This window comes from Gobius niger, assembly GCF_951799975.1.
Source record: "Gobius niger genome assembly, chromosome: 24".
Classification (NCBI taxonomy): domain Eukaryota; kingdom Metazoa; phylum Chordata; class Actinopteri; order Gobiiformes; family Gobiidae; genus Gobius; species Gobius niger.
In genome coordinates this window covers 5,394,474-5,414,787 of record NC_136875.1, presented here as the reverse complement: position 1 = coordinate 5,414,787, position 20,314 = coordinate 5,394,474, and the positions used below count along the sequence as shown (strand labels likewise).

The window sequence follows — 20,314 nt, the reverse complement described above, 5'->3', positions numbered from 1 at the left end:
CAGTATAGGTCTCTTACACTGGCCTATAGGCTGTAAACTCCACTCAAGAAACTTTAAGATTTGACGATATTTGGGTATTGCCAAACTAGGTAAAATGCGCTTCGGTTTGACTTTTCCCAAATCTAAATAGCGTGGAAAAAAACGCGAAAGATAATGAAAAAGCAACACGACAGACGACACAAACGCTGCATAAAGGCCACAAAAACGTGCCAAAGCCGTGAAAAAAATACAATGAAAGAGTGAGACCGCGCTGTACGCTCCAGTCGACAAGCTTTTCAGATTTTGGGTAATGCCAAACTGGAGAAAATGGGCTCAGTTAATTATTAAAGTTGCACCTCTCCTCCCTCTCATCGCCTGTAAGGCCCAGGTTGAAGTAGGAAAACGTCTTGTTGATGTCTTTCGTGGTGGGAGTCAACTCTTACCCTGCCTGGAACAACCTGACCGGAATGTGCACCATAATGTCTCCATCTTAATTCGAACCAGCCGAAGTTTAAATCTTTCCAACTAACACTTCTTTTAGGTGATATTTTTGATTATTCATAAATATTTACTACTTTTGTAATTGCAATACGGGTGCAATACAGGACAGCAGAGGGCAGCACTGTAACACCTCATTTGAAAGAGCTACAAAACTAAATGGATCTTTTTCCTCACATCAGATTTTTTTTCATCACTTTTTTTGTTGGGCAGTCGTCTCATTTTTGTCAAATTTTCGTGACTTTTTCGTGACTTTTTTGTCCATTTGTTCTCAATTTTTCGTCAAATTTTTCTCAATTTTTTGTCCATTTTTGTCATTTTTCGTAAATTTTTTGTCACTTTTTCGTCAAATGATTCGTTTTTTTTTTTGTCAAATTCTTATCACTTTTTCGTCCATTTTTTCGTCAAATTTTTCTCACTTTTTTGTCAAATTTTTGTCCATTTTTGTCATTTTTTGTACATTTTTTGTCACTTTTTCGTCAAAGTTTTCTCACTTTTTTCACATTTTCATCCTTGTTTTCGTCTCAGTTTTGTTGCTATTTTCACACCTTTTTTCCAGAAGCTTTTGGACTGGGGTAAAGCTGGAGAAAATGTGCTCGGTTCAGGTGGGAGGGGGTTAATATTGCCTGCAGTTCACAAACTATCCACCAGGGGGTGCTGCAGCGCCCTCAGCACCCTGGGTTCCCACGGCCTTGGTTACACTCGAATAATGGAAATGAATGAGCCGCTGTTCAGGCTCGAAAAGTAGAGATTAGACGAGTTGATACGTACCTGTCTGGTCTTTGTGCCCGTGAAAGAGCGTGGTTTCCAACTTCACCCCGTTTGGAGCTATAGGAATACATTGGGAGAGGCCAAATGCTAACAACATCTTTGGTCTTTTTGTGTGACTAAAAACGACCAAAGATGTCCTTTTAGGAAGCTCACTTTAAGGTGAATATTAGGTCTATAATTATGCAGGCCAACGTTAGCTGTGTAAATGTACTTCTTAAACACAGTAGGGGTGCAGAACCATGTTGGACCTGCACCACTAGTTTACAAGATAAAACTAAAGGCCAACGCATCCGTGTGCCTCGTCAACACACATGGGCCGTGCAGCGCTTTAAACATGTGACTCATCCGTTTTTCATGAAATAAAATAAGACACGTAGGTCATTGTTGCAAGAGAGAGGGAAAATGCGGCACATTTTTGGCGTGTTAATAGGATTTTGGCGGCTCAGGCTGAAGCAGGATCCAGACGATAGTTTGTCTTCATCAGCTGCTCCTCTCGTCCCTCCCAACAACCTTTAGTGCAGGGGTGTCAAACTCAAATACACAGTGGGCCAAAATGTAAAACTTGAACAAAGTCGCGGGCCACCATTGAACAAATGAACCTTTTAATATGGACCCAAACAAGATTTGCTTTAACATTGAATATGGAACAAGCAACACTTATTACTATACACTATGTAACTTAATAGTCCAGATATGCACAATCTGAAAAAAAAAGTATAATGCCGGTGGGCCAGCTCGAGTAGTCATTTGGTATAGCCTCGCGGGCCAAATATAATTACATTGCCAGAGTTTGACACCTATGGTTTAGTGCATTGTCTTTGTCTTCTCAACTACCTACACAACTTTCATGGTTTGATTCAGGTAGTAAAGCTTTGTTACTGCTCTTAATTTTAGTCAAAGTGTTATTTTTGACGACTAAAATTGGACTAAAACCAAATTAAAAGTTTCTCATGAGACTAAAACTATGACTAAAATGTCCAGATATTTTAGTCGACTAAAATTAGACTAAATAAAAATGAAAAGGAGAGACTAAAATCATCCAAACTTCTATTGACCGTCTGAAAGAGCCTCAGATCATGTAAATTCTCTGCCAAATGAACAGGTTTGTGCTTTATTCATGTGGAGCAGCTCCATGAAATATGATTATAATGAATATTATAAATGCAAAGTCGACTAAATTAGTCTTAATTTTAGTCGACTAAATTGACATAGGTGGCGTTCACGATCTAGAATGTGATGATGTCATAATGTCAGGTGGAGGGCAGGGCCAGTACAACTCTATGGGAGAAATGCAGTTTTTGTTAGAAATCTTCAAAACGAAAATTGACAAATGTTTTTCCTCTTCAGTTTTTGATCGTGATTGGATTCACAAACCTGTGATATTATTTTTATTTTGAAAGTCCTTTCTATTGGACAACATCATGGTCATGTTTTCGCATATTGTCACCACTTTTTGACATTTTTTAGAGATAATAATTGTACATTAGTTCATATGAGCCGACAGAGGAGACGATGAACTTTGTGACAGTTTTTGTTTCATGTGGATTCCTCCAGCAATGACTGAGATATGAGCCAAAAAACAAAGACATAAAAATATGCATTTTGTCAGTTACCACCGTTACCATAGTTACCGTCAGTTGACCTCCACCTCAATGTTAAACTATGGGCTCTTTAGAATGTTGTGATGTCACATGAACACAACCTATTTTAGTCGACTAAAACTAGACTAAAATTGAAACTTTTTTTTGACTAAATCTTGACATCTTGAAATTAAATTACTTTTTAGTCAAAAGACAAAGACTAAAACTAAAATAAAATATGTTGTCAAAATTAACACTGTTCATAAATTTACATGACTAAAACACATTTATTCATGTCTCACAAAGGTCAAAGGTAATCTAGAATGAAGTCAAGCTTTGTTGAAACAAGTATATTTGATTTGTGTAACTCCTTCCAAGAAAACTGACCATGGGCCCAGTTTAAGTTTCATAAATGAACAACAAAAACATCACCGCTTTTATGAAACTGGATACAATGGACACCGTGCCTATAATGAACACATGAGACTCGAAACATTGTGTGGTTTTATTCATATATTTATAGGACTTTGCTCGTAATAAAGACAGTATCTCAAAGACTGTTGCATAAAAATGACTCTTTGTTGCTTCGGGAAACATAGCAGTTGATAAATAGTTGATAATGATGACAATAATAATGATAATAGATGAGGAGCGTAATGAAAATGGAGGGAATAAATATATGTAAAAAAAAAAAAGAAAATCATATTCTTACAGCAAAATATTTCAACCAAAACCACTGTCATCAATAACTGTCAGCACTTTCAATACCATGCATGTCTTAAATGTTTTTTTTTCTAGCAGAGGGCGTATGTGTGCAGTGTGTGCGCAGAGGCTCTGGGGGGCAGCAGAGGGACGTTTGTCTGAGTCCGGATTCGCAGCCCCAGATTCACAAGCGCCGCAGACGTGGGGACCCTGGGTTTTCGAAACAGCGCCGGCCTGAAAGACTGAATCATTTCTATGTTTTACTGTATTTTTTTCATAGTAGTGTTTCTCCAATTGTGGTGAGCGTGGATTACTCCCAGTTTTCGCATGATTTTGTCATTTTTCGGACTCGTAATTTGCCAGGTACCCACTCCTGGACCGTCTAGGAACTTTGCTACCTGCTACAATCTCCCGCGTAGGGCTAGGGAACCGTTCAATTTCTTTCGATATCGGTCAAATATTTCACATAGAACCAGAAAACCTTGCGTGTAGAGTCTGGACCGAGGGATGATCGAAAACGACAACGATGGTTCTCAATCTGTTTGCGTCATGCCCGACTTTTGGTTGATATACGCTTGTCAAACACGGCCATTGGGGGAAAAAGGGCTCAAATCCTCTACTCGCCCTCCTTTAGGTCCCTCCCACTTTTCCCCACCTGTTTTGGACCTCCTTCAGCCTCTACCTGGCACCACCCAGAGTCGAGTAATCCACCTTCGTTCAGCGAAAGCCCACGGCCATCCCACTTTCCAGGTGACACAAAACAATCCCCTTCAACTTTCTTGCTACTTCTGAAATGTTCTCACTTCTTGATTTATCCTCGCTCTGTGCTTCCCCATACGGCCCACCATACCTCCAGCCCAAGCAAGTAACCCCCAACTGTTCCTCCATCCCAAAAGAATAACCCTTTTCGATCGGATTCTGCTGGCAGTCTCGTCCATTGTGTTGGCACACTGCAAAAAGTGGATTCTAAGCAAGTAAAAAATGTCTTACTTTAAGAAATAAGTTTTTATTTTTTCCCTAAAAAGTAATAATGTTTTGCCGAGCAAAGTTTTCTTGAAAAAAAATCTTATTTTAGGAAATAAAATCTAGCCATTTCTTGTTCAGATATACGTATTTGCTAAAAACAAACATGCTAATTTTTCTTGTAACGAGAAGGAAAAACTTTTTGAATCTTCTTCAGTTTTAGACAAAGAATATTTTTTCTTATTTTAAGAAAAAATAAGACACAACCACTCTTAATGTAAGAACTGATTCTCACAGAGAGATAATACATTCCATTCTTTAAAGTGGGCGGCTCGGTGGCACAGCGGTTAGAGCCTCAGCTTCACAGGTCACAGGTCCTGGGTTCAATTCCCACCAGGACGGGGCCTTTCTGTGTGGAGCATGTTCTCCCTGAGTCTACCACTAAAAACATGTACAATAGGGGAATCCTCCAGCCTCAATCCTCCAGATTCTGACCATCAGCCTGGCTCCACATCATGGAGATGGGTATAAATATTAGTATTTATTAAGAACATTTTGTTAAAAAATGTGTGTAATTTAGAAAATTTTACTTAAATCAAGCAACATTAAAGTAAAATACCCACAATTTTTCACTAAATAAGAATGTTTTCCTTAAATTATTCCATTTCCTGATGACATTTTGCTTAATTCTAGCGATTTATTTGCTTAAATTTAGTGTTTCTTTCTTGTTTTATGATAAGAAAAATATTCTAGAAAAAAGAATTCTTGGCAAGAAAAAAATGCTGACCCCATTGGCAGAATTTTTTCCTTAAAACAAGACAAAACGTCTTATTTTAAGATTTTTTCCCCTTTTATTAGGGTACTTTTTGCAGTGCACCTTCAACAGGAATTAGTACACACAAGAGGATCACAGTTAAATATATTTTTCACAAGCTGGGATGTTAGAAATGAGCTTGAACCACAGCCAACTGATCAAAACGGTTGAGAGTTCCATAGACAAACACAGCAAAACCTGCAACTTTGTCTGAATCTGAATAAATCTCACCAGTTCTCCAGACGAAAGGAAGATATGTTTATATTCAAAGCAAGCCTTTATTGTATATGGAAAAAGTAATTTGATCATTTTTGTCAGAATATTGTTACTAAAATTGAAATTCAAGCATTTATTTGGGCCACTTCTTTTTACTTCTGCTTGAGAAGATGTGATTTTTAAAGTGTCATTTCTCTTACTTTAGTAAATGTTTTGGCTACTCTACCCCCCTCTGAAATTTGGGCCCGACAAGATTACTTGGTGGGCCGGATCTGGCCCGCGGACCGCCAATTGAATGATTGAAAGATTTCACTGATTGTCTAGCTGTTTCTATCTATTCCTACTGTAGAAAACAACCTAAAACATACTCTTTTTGTGCGCTGATTTTGAATTTAAATCAAACCTTCACTGTCAAAGGTTCGGGTAGAATTAAGGGTGAGCTTAAGCGGTTTGTGGGTTTGAAGGCTCTCGGTTAGACAGACGGCGCTGTTTGGAAACGCGCCGGGCTTATGCGCATGTGAGGTTTGTGAATCTGCAGCTGCGCCCGAGTGCAGCGACTCCAGGGGGCGCCGTTCCGGGCTCTCCTCACTCGTCGTCCTTGTCTTTGGCGCCGTGCTTGAGGATCCGCGTGAACTCGGCGTAGTTGAAGTTGCCCTTCTTGTCGATGGGCGCCTCCCTGAACAGCTCGTCCACCTCCTCGTCCGTGAAGCGGTCCCCCATGGTGGTCAGCAGCTCCCTCAGGTGGTCCTCGTGGATGACTCCTGCCAAAGAAAACGTTTTTTTTTTTTAAGAGGAGAGAAATCTCTTCTTCTGGACTCGAACCCACCACCTTCATGGTCAGTAATGTGGAAAATCTGGTCTAATCCCGTCGTGATTGGTCCGGACAAGCTTAAATAGATGTTTCACACTCGTTTGATCGAAAAGCACTGTGAGCGCTTATCGATCCATTTCCTGGCAGTGCCGTGGAGGTAGCACTGAGCTGTTTAAAGCTGCGGCAATAAGTTTATTTTCCTATAGCAGATTAACCCCTTAACCCCCACCAGGGCTGGACTGGCCATCGGGAGATTCGGGAGTTTTCCCGGTGGGCCGACGCACTTTCGGGCCGGATAGGCCAATCACACCGAAATAAGGCCCATAATACCTGACACCGGCCCACAATTAACAAAAGCCTTCAGAATCTCTATCATTACATTTATGTAATTACACAACTTCTCCACTAGAGGGATGTGACGCCTTTTATACCCCTCTAGTGACACGCTTTCTTGAGTCATGGTTCCCAGATAATCTTGTATAATGAGCAATGGGCCTCTGGGACATAACACTCATGCCCCTCACATTGTGAATATAAGAGGAAATAGTTTATTGTAACTCCCTCCAGGACCCACAGAACCTTAGACCTCTATTTTTTTATACATTTTAGACAAATGTTCGCAAAGAAGTGCATGCTGGGAGTTGTCAGGTGACTCTGTCTTGCCCCTCGTCGTCAGTGCAGTTTGTAAATCTTCTAGTTTCCATTGAAAGGATTTACAATGTTTGGCCTTTTTGGGACTTCTATTCTCACTCCACACCTCTGTAACTCTGTGGTGAGTTTTACCTTTTCATCTTCATCTACAGTGGGATCATTTGGTTGGTTTTGAGAAGTTTATTTGTGTTGCAGTCGCGAGTGGAACTTCATTAACGGAACGCCCATTTTAAGATTGTTAAGTCATTTTACAAAAGTTCCGTCAAGTTATAAATGACAAGATTACAGTGTTGAGTGCTGTGAGGTGTTAGCTTGAATTCGGCAGAAACAAAATGCAACTATTGTCCTCGATTTGTAGCTTATACTGTTTTAGTTCAAGCCAAGGGTTTATTGTTTTGCTCATCACCTCGACTATTGCATTGAATATGACCCCGGGCCGATTTTTTGTGCCAGTCCAGCCCTGACCCCCACCCTAACCCAACACATTTTCTCCAGTTCGGCGATTACCCAAATCTAAAAGTTCTTCACAAAAAGCATCAACAGAGCAATGATAATGAGGATGAAAACGAAAAAACAAAAAGTTCCAAAAGAGTGACAAAAACGTGATAAAAATGACCAAAAAATAGCTTAGTTTAGTAATTAGTTAGTGATAAAAAAAAAAGTTAAAAAAAACACAACGCAACAAAAAAAGTTACTAAAACGCAACAAAAAGCGGTGAAAAAGCAAAAAAGTAATGACGAGAGTGACGATAACTCAACAAAAAATATTATTTTATTATCAGTTTTGTAGGTCTGTAGGTTTTGTAGGCTTTCAAATGAGGCAGTGCACTGGCCTAGAGCAGTGTTCATTTTGACAACATATTTTAATTTAGTTTTATTCTTTTGACTAAAATGTAGTTTAATTTTAGTCGATTTTAGATTTAGTCAAAAAAATCTTTTCAATTTTAGTCTAGTTTTAGTCGACTAAATTTAAGACTAATTTAGTCGGCTTTGCTTTTATAATATGTATTATAATCATATTTAATAAAGCTCTTCTGCTTCATGGAGCTGCTTCCACATGAACAAAGCTCAGAGCTGATCCTTTAGCAGAGAATTTACATGATCTGAGGCTCTTTCAGACTATGAATTGAAGCTTGGATGATTTTAGTCTCTCCCTTTCATTTTTTTTTAGTCTTATTTTAGTCGACTAAAACATCAGGACATTTTAGTCATAGTTTTAGTCTCATGAAAAAACTTTTAATTTAGTTTTTGTCCAATTTTAGTCGTCAAAAACATCACTTTGACTAAAATTAAGACTAAATATTTTAGTCGACGAAATTAACACTGGCCTAGAGGCTGTAAAACTCTCCAACGGAGAAGCTTTTAGATTTGGGTAAAGCCGAACTGGAGAAAATGAGCTTGGTTAAGGCGGGGGTTAAGACGTTAAACTTCATTTGTCACCATCTACATTTAAAATGCAACAGTTGTGTCAGAAGGTCAGGGTTAGCAGTGTTAGCATCGGCGATCCGCCATGTTCTCATCTAGGGTGACCAGATATTCCACAATAAAAACCAGGACACAATGGACTCTCCCCAAAATGAATGGTAGAACTGTCCATGGACTTTTGAGCTTTGGAACCTTAATGTCATGCGTGCATCAAACATGACCAGAAGTCAGTTTCAAGTAAAAACAACGCTGCTTCCGGTGTTGCACTGGTGAAAAACTGGGACAAGTGGGACAGACCATGTATTAAACTGGGACAGATCAATGGTTTTGGAGAAATCTAAGGGGAGATGGGCACAGGCTTCAAAACTTGGACTGTCCCGGTGTAACAGGCCAGAGAAGAGAAGAGAAGAAGAAGAAGAAGAAGAAGAAGGAGGAGGAGGAGGAGGAGGAGGAGGAGGAGGAGGAGAAGAAGGAGAAGAAGAAGAAGAAGAAGAAGAAGGAGAAGAAGAAGAAGGAGGAGGAGAAGAAGGAGGAGGAGAAGAAGGAGGAGGAGAAGAAGGAGAAGAAGAAGGAGGAGGAGGAGGAGAAGAAGAAGAAGAAGAAGAAGAAGAAGAAGAAGAAGAAGGAGAAGAAGAAGAAGAAGAAGAAGAAGGAGAAGAAGAAGAAGGAGGAGGAGAAGAAGGAGGAGGAGAAGAAGGAGAAGAAGAAGGAGGAGGAGGAGGAGAAGAAGAAGAAGGAGGAGGAGGAGGAGAAGAAGAAGAAGAAGAAGAAGGAGGAGGAGGAGGAGAAGAAGAAGAAGAAGAAGAAGAAGGAGGAGGAGGAGGAGAAGAAGAAGAAGAAGGAGAAGAAGAAGAAGAAGAAGGAGGAGGAGGAGAAGGAGAAGAAGGAGCTGGAGGAGGAGGAGGAGGAGAAGGAGGGGAAGAAGAAGAAGAAGAAGAAGAAGAAGAAGAAGAAGAAGAAGAAGAAGAAGAAGAAGAAGAAGAAGAAGAAGAATGTCTCAACTCTGTCTCGCTATGAACTCCGACCGAGACGAGCGTCTAATGAACTCAAGTGAACAATCGGGATCTACGGGAGGGTCTGGAAACGCTCGGGCTCAGTCGTAGAGTATTTCAGTATTTCCTCATGAGGGGCGAGGGAGAGGAGGGTTGTGGTCTACGTATGGCGCCTTAACTTTAGCACTTGTTGTTGCATGTGTGTGTGTTCCCGCAGCAGACTGACCGGAGCCCTCCTCGTCGAAGCAGGCGAAGGCGTTCCGGATGACGTCCTCCGGGTCGGTGCCGTTGAGCCGTTCCCCGAACATGGTCAGGAACATGGTGAAGTTGATGGGGCCCGGGGCCTCGCTCATCATGCCCTCCAAGTACTCATCTGAGGGGTTCTTACCTGCACTCACACAACACAGTCACAGTCAGACACCTTGTATACGACAGAGAAGCAGCAATAGACCACCAGTCACAGAACGATCTCTTTGGGACTTGTCAGTAAAGCAGAGGCATGTGAAATACAAAAGGATAAGGGAGGCATATCATCCACTAAAGCTACTGACCAAAGGGGCACAGTGCCTCCAGAACAGTCACAGCGCCCTCTGCTGTTTGCAGCGGATTCACAACAATTAGTCTAGAACACGTGTGAGAGGTGTTGTCTTTTTTTGCTTGTTTATTAAGCTAATAGGTTGGGTTCACGTTCTAGAATTTGGTAGTGTCAGATGGAGGGCAGGGGCCAGTACAGCTCTATGAGAGAACCGTTTTTGGAAGAAATGTCCAAAAGGAAAATTGACAAATGTTGAAATTGATCCTTAATTGATATTGATTGGATTCACAAACCTGCCACATTCATCTAGTGGCTGGAAGTCCTTTCTACTGAACAACATAACACAAATGTTTTTGAATATTGTCACCACTTTTGGACACTTTTATAGGAAAATAATTTCACCTTAGTTCATACGTGCTGACAGAGAAGACCCTGAACTTTGTGAGCGTATCCGCTTTGTGTGGATTCTTCCAGTAATGATGGATATATCAGCCAAAAACCCAAATGAAAGAAATCAACATTTTGACGGTTAGCATAGTTACTATGATGGAATTCTTAACCGTACATCATAACATTCTAAAGAGCCGATCGCTGAGTTCCAGGTTCTCGATTGTGATGATGTCGCCAGTGTTAATTTTGTCGACTGTAATATTTAGTCTTAATTTTAGTCAAAGTGATATTTTTGACGACTAAAATTGGACTAAAACTAAATTAAAAGTTTCTTATGAGACTAAAACTATGTCCAGATATTTTATTCGACTAAAATAAGACTAAATTAAAATGGAGAGACTAAAATCATCCAAACTTCTATTGAGCGTCTGAAAGAGCCTCAGATCATTTAAATTCACTGCCAAATGAACAGGTCTGAGCTTTGTTCATGTGGAGCAGCTCCATGAAGCAGAGGAACAAGATTAAATATGATTATAATGAATATTATAAATTCAAAGACGACTAAATTAGTCTTAATTTTTGTCGACTAAATTTACATGCAATTTTAGGCGACTAAAACTAGACTAAAATTGAAAAGATTTTTTTGACTAAATCTCAACTAAAATTAAATTACATTTTAGTCAAAAGACTAAGACTAAAACTAAAATAAAATATGTTGTCAAATTTAACACTGGATGTCACAGGACCTAGTGGGGGCAGGAGCCAGTGTTTCTTATTAACTCTATTACACTTTCACAAGTGGTATCTATAAAGAAAATTTATGAATTACAACAATTATCATTAATATCAGTCATTGGGTACATGATCTCCCTGTACAAGACCAAAAATGTCCTCAAATATAAAGTAATTTTGCCTCTTTATAATGTCATGGGTCTTTAGAACGCTGTGATGTCACCTGAAACCCAGCAATACTTTAAAGTTGAGGCAGGTGACAGGTAAGAATTCTATGATAGTAACGTTGTTGTCATGGTTTTTGTATCCAACTTCATTATTAAATAACTTCATTCATAAATATAAAGCTATGAATTATGAAAGGAACAACATCAGAATGACAAGTCTGTGTCCAAACTTTTTTCCTGTGGGGCCGCATACTGAAGCGTACACAGGGTGAAGGGCCATAGATCGGTGGTCAGTGCCGCAAAACCTTTGACTAGCAGAGGTTTAAATTGCGCCCCACACCTTTGTTTCTGCTCAAAACCTTCATGCCAGCTCAGTCTCACAGTAAAAGGTTAGTTGTTAGGTTAGAATTGTGTGGAATTATTACATTTCAAATAAAAAGGACTATCTCTGATGATGTGTCCCGATTCAGCAAAAAGGCAGAGGGCCACCAAAAATTGGTCTGAGGGCCGCATTTGGCCCCCGGGCCGCACTTTGGACACCCCTGACTTAGAGCAAGGAACCTCCGGATTCGTTATTTATAGTCAATGATCAGTAGTTGTAGTGGCCACAACAGTAGTAGTAGTAGTAGTAGTAGCAGTAGTAGTAGTAGTAGCAGTAGTAGTACATACCCAGCGAGGCGAGCATGTCGTGCAGGTCCTCCTTGTCGATGAAGCCGTCTCTGTTCTGGTCGATCATGTTGAAAGCCTCTTTAAACTCCTGGATCTGGGACTGGTCGAACATGGCGAACACGTTGGAGGTGGCGCGCTGCGGGCGCTTCTTCGTGGTCTTCCCCTTGGCGCGTTTGCTCGACATGATGGCGGTTTACTGTGGGCAAAAGAGGACATTCATATTCATTCACTTGAATTTTTACAGGCAAATACTTCCGTACTTTAACTTAAGTAGTAGTTTTACTGCGCTACTTTTACTTGTATTGGACTTTTGTTTGACCAGTGCTACCTAAACTTTTACCCAACTAATTTGACTTTAGGGCTGTGCAATTAATCGAAATTCGATAACGATTTCGATTACAACAGTGAACGATTACAAAATTAGCATAATCGCAAAAAATCGATTATAATATATATATTTTTTGCTCAATATTATTTTTTTCTTTTTCAATTTTTTTTCAATTTTTTCTTGTAAAACAGACTTGCGTTATTTCAGGCCGCTGGGATTATTTTTCCTTCGCTTTTCACGTCCCATGGCTCAAGCTTTTAATATATATATAACATAAAAACAAACACTGCTGTGTGATGATGTCATCAGGCCGCGCTGCTCAGTTTGCTTGCGCAGGTGTGAGGGCCGGCCAGCAGGGGGCAGGTGTGAAACAGGGACCTCTCCTTAATCAACGCGTACTTGAAATCATTTGTACTTTTATGACTGTCCAGAAAAACATAAAATATCATCATAGTGTTTTGATTAATAAATAAATAAAATAAAGATATACTTTTTTTTAAAGGCAACAAATAATCGTTTGAATAATCGTGATTTCAATTATGACAAAAATAATCGTGATTATTATTTTTTCAATAATCGAGCAGCCCTATTTGACTTTATTTTATTTTATTTTGCAGGATGTGTCCACAGTGTATACAATGTTACACAACACTGCATTTGTAGTTAGGTCTCCAGTGTTTAGTGATAAACTGTCCTCTGCATCTGGAATCCTCAGGCGTCTCCATTCAGTGTAAAAGCCGCTAACCCTGTAGTTTAGATCTCTACAAACATGTTCTGAAGTTCTGAAGACATTAGTGCTCATGGACGTGCCAAACACTCACACGGCGAGAAGACAAATTGCATTCACTCATGTTTACAAGCTTGTTTCTGCGCTCCCGCCCCTCCTCCCGCTCATATATGATACATCTCCGTCCGAGCGCAGTATTCAAAGCCTGTCCATATAAAGAGAGCGCTCCATGTAAAACAGCTCTGGGTTGTGTTGCTTATCTGCGCAGTAATAACGGCCCTGTCAGCCTGTGTTTCTGCCCCAGTGCCATACATGGGGTTTCTGCGGCGTGTGTTTGGATACTGCTCCAAACCAAACAGTTCAATGATCACCACCAGACATTCACTCTCAGAGACACTGAGACAAGACAAAAACAAAATGTAATCCTTCAATAATGCAACTGTTAGCTTAAACCCTCGCCATGAAACAAACCTCACTTTCTTTAGGGTCATATCTTCTCTCAATAAATAATCGTTAACCGACAAATAAAAAATAAACGGGAAAATCGACTGAGAGAGTTGGTTGTTCCCATCGGCTCCCATTAAAGAGCCATGAATCCCATCGCTAAGCCGAAAGCACCAGTCATTTTAATGTTTGGTGCTGTTGATTTGAACTTGTCCCACCTGCATGTGAGGCAAAACAACAGGGACAAAGATTCTTCCTTGCGGTGAGTCAGCGGCATTGACCGTACACCTGCACACAGCGCCGCCTGCTGCTCTGGAGTGTGTTGTAAGTATGTGCTAATTTTATATATAGCCTTGTTTAGAAATACAGTTTGGACGTGCCATTGCTGTGTCAAAACAATGTCACCATATTGTTCTTAAAGTGACACTGCGTAACATTTAGGACTATACGGTTGCCATTAGTGCAAAACATGCTCCTATTGACCAGCTCGACACAGAAAAATACTATTACTGCAGGGAATAATCAAAGAATGGGTTTAGATGAGGACGTATTTTAATCTCAAATTCCACTGACTTTAGTCACATCTCCATGGAGACGAGCTGGAGACTTACCCACTCCTGATAAAGTTACAGTCATGTCTTATATAGGAGAGCTGAGCAAAAACACATGTTTGTTTGTACATTTATTTATTTATGAACATTTTATTAGAGGATCAGCCCCAAGAGATGAATCATCTCGTTTTCATGGGGGTCCTCAAAATGTCCAAGAAAAACAGAACAGAAAACAGCAGAGTAGATGCAATCAAATCAAACAAAATGATAATAGCAATAATAATAAAATAAAAACTAAATAATAATTTATGAGGTAATTTTTCAATGATGAATGATCTACCATAAAACAAATGCGAGTATTTCTATTTTATTTATAAGCAAAATTCTACACGGTGTGCCTTTAAGTGTTGTACTCTGCCTCTCAGAACCCTCTGAAAGTTACATGATGATCAAAACAAAGCTGCAAGAGCTGTTCTGGCTGTTCAATTAATGTTCCACTCTGTCATGGCTCAATCTAAATCGAAGATACACAGTGGGCACTTATTTTGATCAAACTCTGTGCATAATCATAATAGTGGAATTGACATTGATGATTTCATGAAGAAAACTGTTCTCTACAGAGCTGCATCTAAAGATCTTTCCAAGCACCCAGAGGATACCAACACCTGCAGACTCAGGGACAATCAACTTCCAAACTCCACACTCCCTCCAGGCCCGGGATTAAACAGTAGACCTTTTTGCTGGGAGGAAGTAAGCTGCTACGCCACCGTGTCGAGAAAGCTACAATTACATGAAGCCAAATTCCCTAGATAAATACACTGAGTTTGGTGCCAGATTTAGAAGAAGTCTGAAACTAGGAACAATAATATGGAGCCCGGAAAAGGTCAGTTCCTCTGATAACATTCTGTTTCAATGGCACAAAGGCGGTCCCTGGAAGATCATGGAGCTCAAAAACACTTGAGCATGGAATAAGAACAAACCAGGTGCAAACCAGGACTTAAACTGGGCGAAACTAGGAATTAAAACCAGGATGAAACCGGGACTAAACTGGGACTAAACCGGGACTAAACCAGGACTAGACCAGGACTGAAGCAGGAGTAAACTAGGTCAACATATCTATGACTAATCCCTTTGGATGATTCCAGTTTAGTCACATCCAAAAGTAGGCTCCTACATAATGAAAAGCTAAACTGTGTTCGTTTCCAAGCAACGTCATCAAAAACATGCACACCTTATCGTTCATAACAGAAACCATCATACAGCAGGGGCGGACTGGCCATATGTCCATTCTCATACCCTTACACCTGGGCGTAACCGAGCTTTACCCAAATCTAAAAGCTTAAAAGAAAAGCATCCAAGAACAAAAATGTGCTGGAAAAGCAACAAAAAAGTGACAAAAACACAACAAAATGTGACGAAAACGTGACGGCAAAGCAATGAAAAAAGCGATGAGAAAACAACAATAACACGAAAAAACCCCCCCGAAAAACAAGAGACGAAAACACACCGAAAAAGTGACAAAAAAGTGACAGAAAAGTGACAAAAAAGTAACGAAAACACGCCAAAAAGCCACAAAAAAAGTAATGAAAAAGCAACAAAAACATGAAAAAAAAACCCGAAAAACAAGAGACGGAAACACACCGAAAAAGTGACAAAAAAGTGACAGAAAAGTGACAAAAAAGTAACGAAAACACGCCAAAAAGCCACAAAAAAGTAATGAAAAAGCAACAAAAACATGACAAAAATGCAGCAACAACGTGACAAAAAGCTACCATGGCTTTTCTAGATTTTAGCTTTCAAATGAGGCGTTACAGTGTTGCTCTCCAGTCAAGAAGCCTTTAGATTTGGGTAAAGTCGAACTGGAGAAAATGCTCTCGGTCAGAGGTTTAACATATGTATTTGTGGAAGTGTCGCATTTACGCTAATTTGGGCCAGGCTGACCAGAGTCCGGGGCTGTTTTCCCAGTCCCAGTCCCGCCCCTGTCATACAGTATTTCCCTGCTGTCTGTGTTTGCAGTATCACACTTCTCCTTCTCTGCCAACGCCATTTGTTTGTGACTGACAAAGGCCCTGTGTTCCCTGAGAGCTCCGGTTAGCTCCCTGATAGCACAGTTCAGGGTTACGTCATTTCATTTCAATGCACTGTAAATGTCCCGACGGTAGAACGGAGTGAGCGCCTCCCTCAGCAGGAGTAAGGAGCCCGTCTCCATTCGCCCATATCCAAAAGGAACATCCACAACTGTTGTCCCTGATCTTATTAGTGACATTGCTATTATCAGTGAATAAGTAAGTTTGCAAAGGGCATGTCTCAACAGCTCGTAACAACAGTAACACCAGGAGCAGTGGATTAGTCATGAGCAGTAGTACATCGCCAAAGTATTGTTATTGCAACATCAGGTGAGACAATATCAATATCACAATCTGAAGCTAAAACACATGGGTACTTTTAGTCACGTTTTGTTCTTTGTTAAAATACATTTTGGCCTTATTTTTAGAGAAACCAAAAAAAAGAGAATGTGAGAGTTCAATGGACCAATATATTGCGATATTAAAGTTCAGTTATCAAATTTGCAATTATTGAATATCTCTATTATCAAGTATTCTAATCATCAAAAACTGTAATTATCAAACATTGCTATTATCAAATATCGCAATTGCCAAATATAACAATTATCAAATATTCCGATTATCAAAGATTGCAATTATTAAATATTTCTATTATCAAGTATTCCAATCATCAAACATGGCAATTTTCAAATATTGCAATTATTAAAATGTCTCGATTACCAAATATCGCGATTGTCAAATATTGTGATTATCAAATATCGCAATTGCCAAATATAACAATGATCAAATATTACGATTATCAAAGATTGCAATTATTAAATATTTCTATTATCAAGTATTCCAATCATCAAACACTGCAATTATCAAACATTGCTATTATTAAAATGTCTCGATTACCAAATATCGCGATTGTCAAATATTGTGATTATCAAATATCGCAATTATCAAATATAACAATGATCAAATATAACAATGATCAAATATTACGATTATCAAATATCGCAATTACCAAATAAAACAATTATCCAATATTACGATTATCAGATTGCAATTATCAAATATTCCTATTATCAAGTATTCCAATCATCAAACACTGCAATTTTCAAATATTGCAATTATCAAAATGTCTCGATTACCAAATATCGCGATTGTCAAATATTGTGATTATCAAATATCGCAACTATCAAATATCACGATTAACAAATATCGTATATCAAATATTACGATGATCAATTATTAATTATCGAAGATCACAATTATTAAATATCGCAATCATTAAATATTGCAATTTGAGGACACAGTTGCCTCTACATGTGCTCATACAGAATGCCATATGTGCTCCTTTTGGAAATCCAATCCGATCCAACTTTATTTATAGAGCACTTGACAAAACACATTGAGCAAAGTGCAGGGGGAAAGATTATAACAAAGCCGTGTGATGTGATGCCAAACTCTCACTGGATCATTATTCCTCATCATGTCCACTCTCTGTATTCACATTTTACTGTAGAAACCCTCAGAAAACCGGAGGACAAAATGCTATTCTTCTTCTGGAAAGGGAACATAATGGGACTAGGAAGTCTATGACCAAATACTTTTTTTGCCCCACTGTATCTCTATGAAAATAAGATAAGATAAGATAATCCTTTATTGATCTCACAATGGAGAAATTCACTTGTTACAGTCGGCGTTCAAGAAGATCACTCAGAGTTGTGCAAAAACAGACAGGAAAATGTGCAACCAGTTAAATAGAATAAACACGAGGAATCCCATGAACAACAAGCAAAGCAGAAATACAACAATAGGTGAGCAACAACAATAAAAATAGGATAAAGCTTTTCGAACACAGGAAAAGTCAGTATAACCTCCGAGGAACTGCTATTTTCAAAAAAGCAAAAGCTAAAAAGAATAAAAAGAGTGGATTTATTTCTGTAAGAGGTGTTAATCTGTGGAACGACCTGGAAGATCAGTTAAAACTGTCCCAAACAGTCAAAGCTTTCAAAAAGTTGTTTAAAGCGACTAAAATTCAAGACTATATAAGCTTAGGATGAATAAAGTAAGAAAAAGAAATACAAAATAATAATGATGACATGATTTGGTTTCAACTAAATTAACTTAAAACAAATGTATGTATACATATTTGTTGGAATATTGAAATTTATGTTACTAACTTCAGATACATGTTTTTTTCTCTTCTGTTTAACACTTGATATTGTTCGTTATTAATGTTTGTGTTTTGTTTTGTTTTTTCTCTCGTGGAAGTCTGTAAACTGGGTTAGGCGTTATAAGTTTTCACTTCAGCCTAAACCCTTTCGGTCGTGTTGTACACAAAGAATTGGAAATGTATTTACGTTTAAAGGAATGAACTGACCGAATAAACTACTACTACTACTACTACATAAAAACTAGAACAGGTCACATAAGTAAAATATCGGGGTGTAAAGTTACAGTCCTAGTGCAGGATGCCAATAAGTGATGCTGGTACAGGGAATAAAGTGCAGCTGATACAGAGATTATTGCACATGTTACTTCACAGTCTTATTGCACAGTCTGACAGCCGTGGGGATGAAGGCTTTGCGGTAGCGCTCTGTCCTGCACTGAGGGTGTCTCAGTCTTCCACTGAGAGAGCTGCTCAGCTCTTCTACAGTCCCGTGCAGTGGGTGGGAGGTGTTGTCCTTGGCTAACACCCTCCTGTCCCTCACCTCCATATGTTGGACTATGTTAATTCCCTGTTTATCCCTATATATATATTCCCATTCTGTCCCACGGAAAACTTCAGACTTTGGATATTTTAAGGGGAGACACTACAGGCAAAACTAAATTTTTTCAGTTTTCAGGTTTTGGGCCAAATTGGTCTCTGAACATATAAGCTTTCACCCGGAAACAGAAAATATGCCTAATCTTCACAATAACATGTTTAAACATTGCGCTGATTCAATGTTCCCCCATAGACTTATATGGGAGAATGCAATTTCAAGGGCCTTTTTCTCAAAACACATTTTTCTGTCATTGTGGCGACACTATGTCCACGTCAGTCGGACCTAAAGACTTCAAATTTTCCAGCCTTGGACTGAACAATATTTGGAAGATTTTTTCAGAGGGATTTTTTATTATCTAATCCCTAAGCCCCATTTATTGAGTTTTAAATGTCAAAAAATAAGGCGAAAATTTTATTTTTACAATTTTTTACACTAAAAAACAGCTTATTTTAAAACTAAACAAGAAATCCAAAATCCCCTCTGAAAAAGTCTTGGTAACTCATTCATCAATAAAATGAAACCATACATTTGAATGTAGCTTTATAAATTATTCAGATTTCGTCGCCGAAAAGATGGGAAATTTGGGGCATTTTTAGGCATAAAACACCTTGTTCTTATATGAAAAGATAAAATGACAGAAAACTTGCCATGTATTTTTTTCTCACAATTATGCCAGTGATCGACAGCAAAAGCTTCAAATTTATATCTGTGAATATACATTTTTTCCCCTATTCACCTGCAGTGTCTCGCCTAAGTAGAAATAGTAGCCCTGTAGTAGTAGTAGTAGCAGTAGTAGTAGTCTCGTGGATGCATGAAATGTCATCAACTTAAATTCTCAGACATGAAAACACACTATGGTTTCTTTGTTGTTGTTTGTATTTTTTTTGTTGTTGCCAAAATCTATGTAGAAAATGTCATCTCTCTCCATCCTCTCTCCCCTCATTCCAAATCATTCCTCACCTCTTCTCCTCTCTTGTCGCCTAAAACCGGGTGAAATCCGGGCTACGATCAGAGAGAACAGCCTTACCTTCAGCACAGACAACAGAGACTTGTCAAACTCCCTCAGTCCAGACGCAGCAGCCGTGGCGCAGGAGCTGGGCCGTCTGCACTCGCGAAAGTTTGTTTAGAGAATTCCGCTTTGGTCCCCTCCCACTCCGCGCGCCCGGGCCAATGGAGAGCCTCCTCTGTCCGACACAAAGGCTGACCGAACCTCGGAGCGCTTCTCCATACAAGGTGAAGGAATGCGCTCCGGCCGCCGTGGGCCCGCTCCTCTCGCCTCGGCCCGGGGATGTCTGGAGGGAGGAGGGGGATTGTCTAAGGAGGCAACAGGAGGCACGATTATTCTGCCTTATTTAGAGAAGGCGACGCCAAACACACGCGCTGGAGGAACGAGCGTGAGAGAGAGAGGGAGAGGGAGAGAGATGCAGTTATACAGAATAGGCCTATGGATTTCCATAAATAGACATGAGGAGGATGGGGAAATGGGGCAATAAAGATATCCGCTACATTCCTTGGCTGCTCGTTTACTTTACAATAAAGCCTCTT

General features: G+C 39.4%; 1 protein-coding gene across 1 annotated transcript; it reads right to left on the bottom strand.

Moving 5' to 3' along the window:
• Positions 1-5,724: 5,724 nt before the first annotated feature.
• On the bottom strand, positions 5,725-19,928 carry myl9b (myosin, light chain 9b, regulatory). Its single transcript, XM_079582230.1, has 4 exons — positions 19,797-19,928; positions 11,895-12,090; positions 9,628-9,789; positions 5,725-6,284 (listed from the first exon to the last, which is right to left on the bottom strand). Exons 2-4 carry the CDS (start codon positions 12,076-12,078, stop codon positions 6,109-6,111), a joined length of 522 nt encoding a protein of 173 aa, XP_079438356.1. The 5' UTR covers positions 12,079-12,090; positions 19,797-19,928; the 3' UTR covers positions 5,725-6,108.
• Positions 19,929-20,314: the final 386 nt, after the last annotated feature.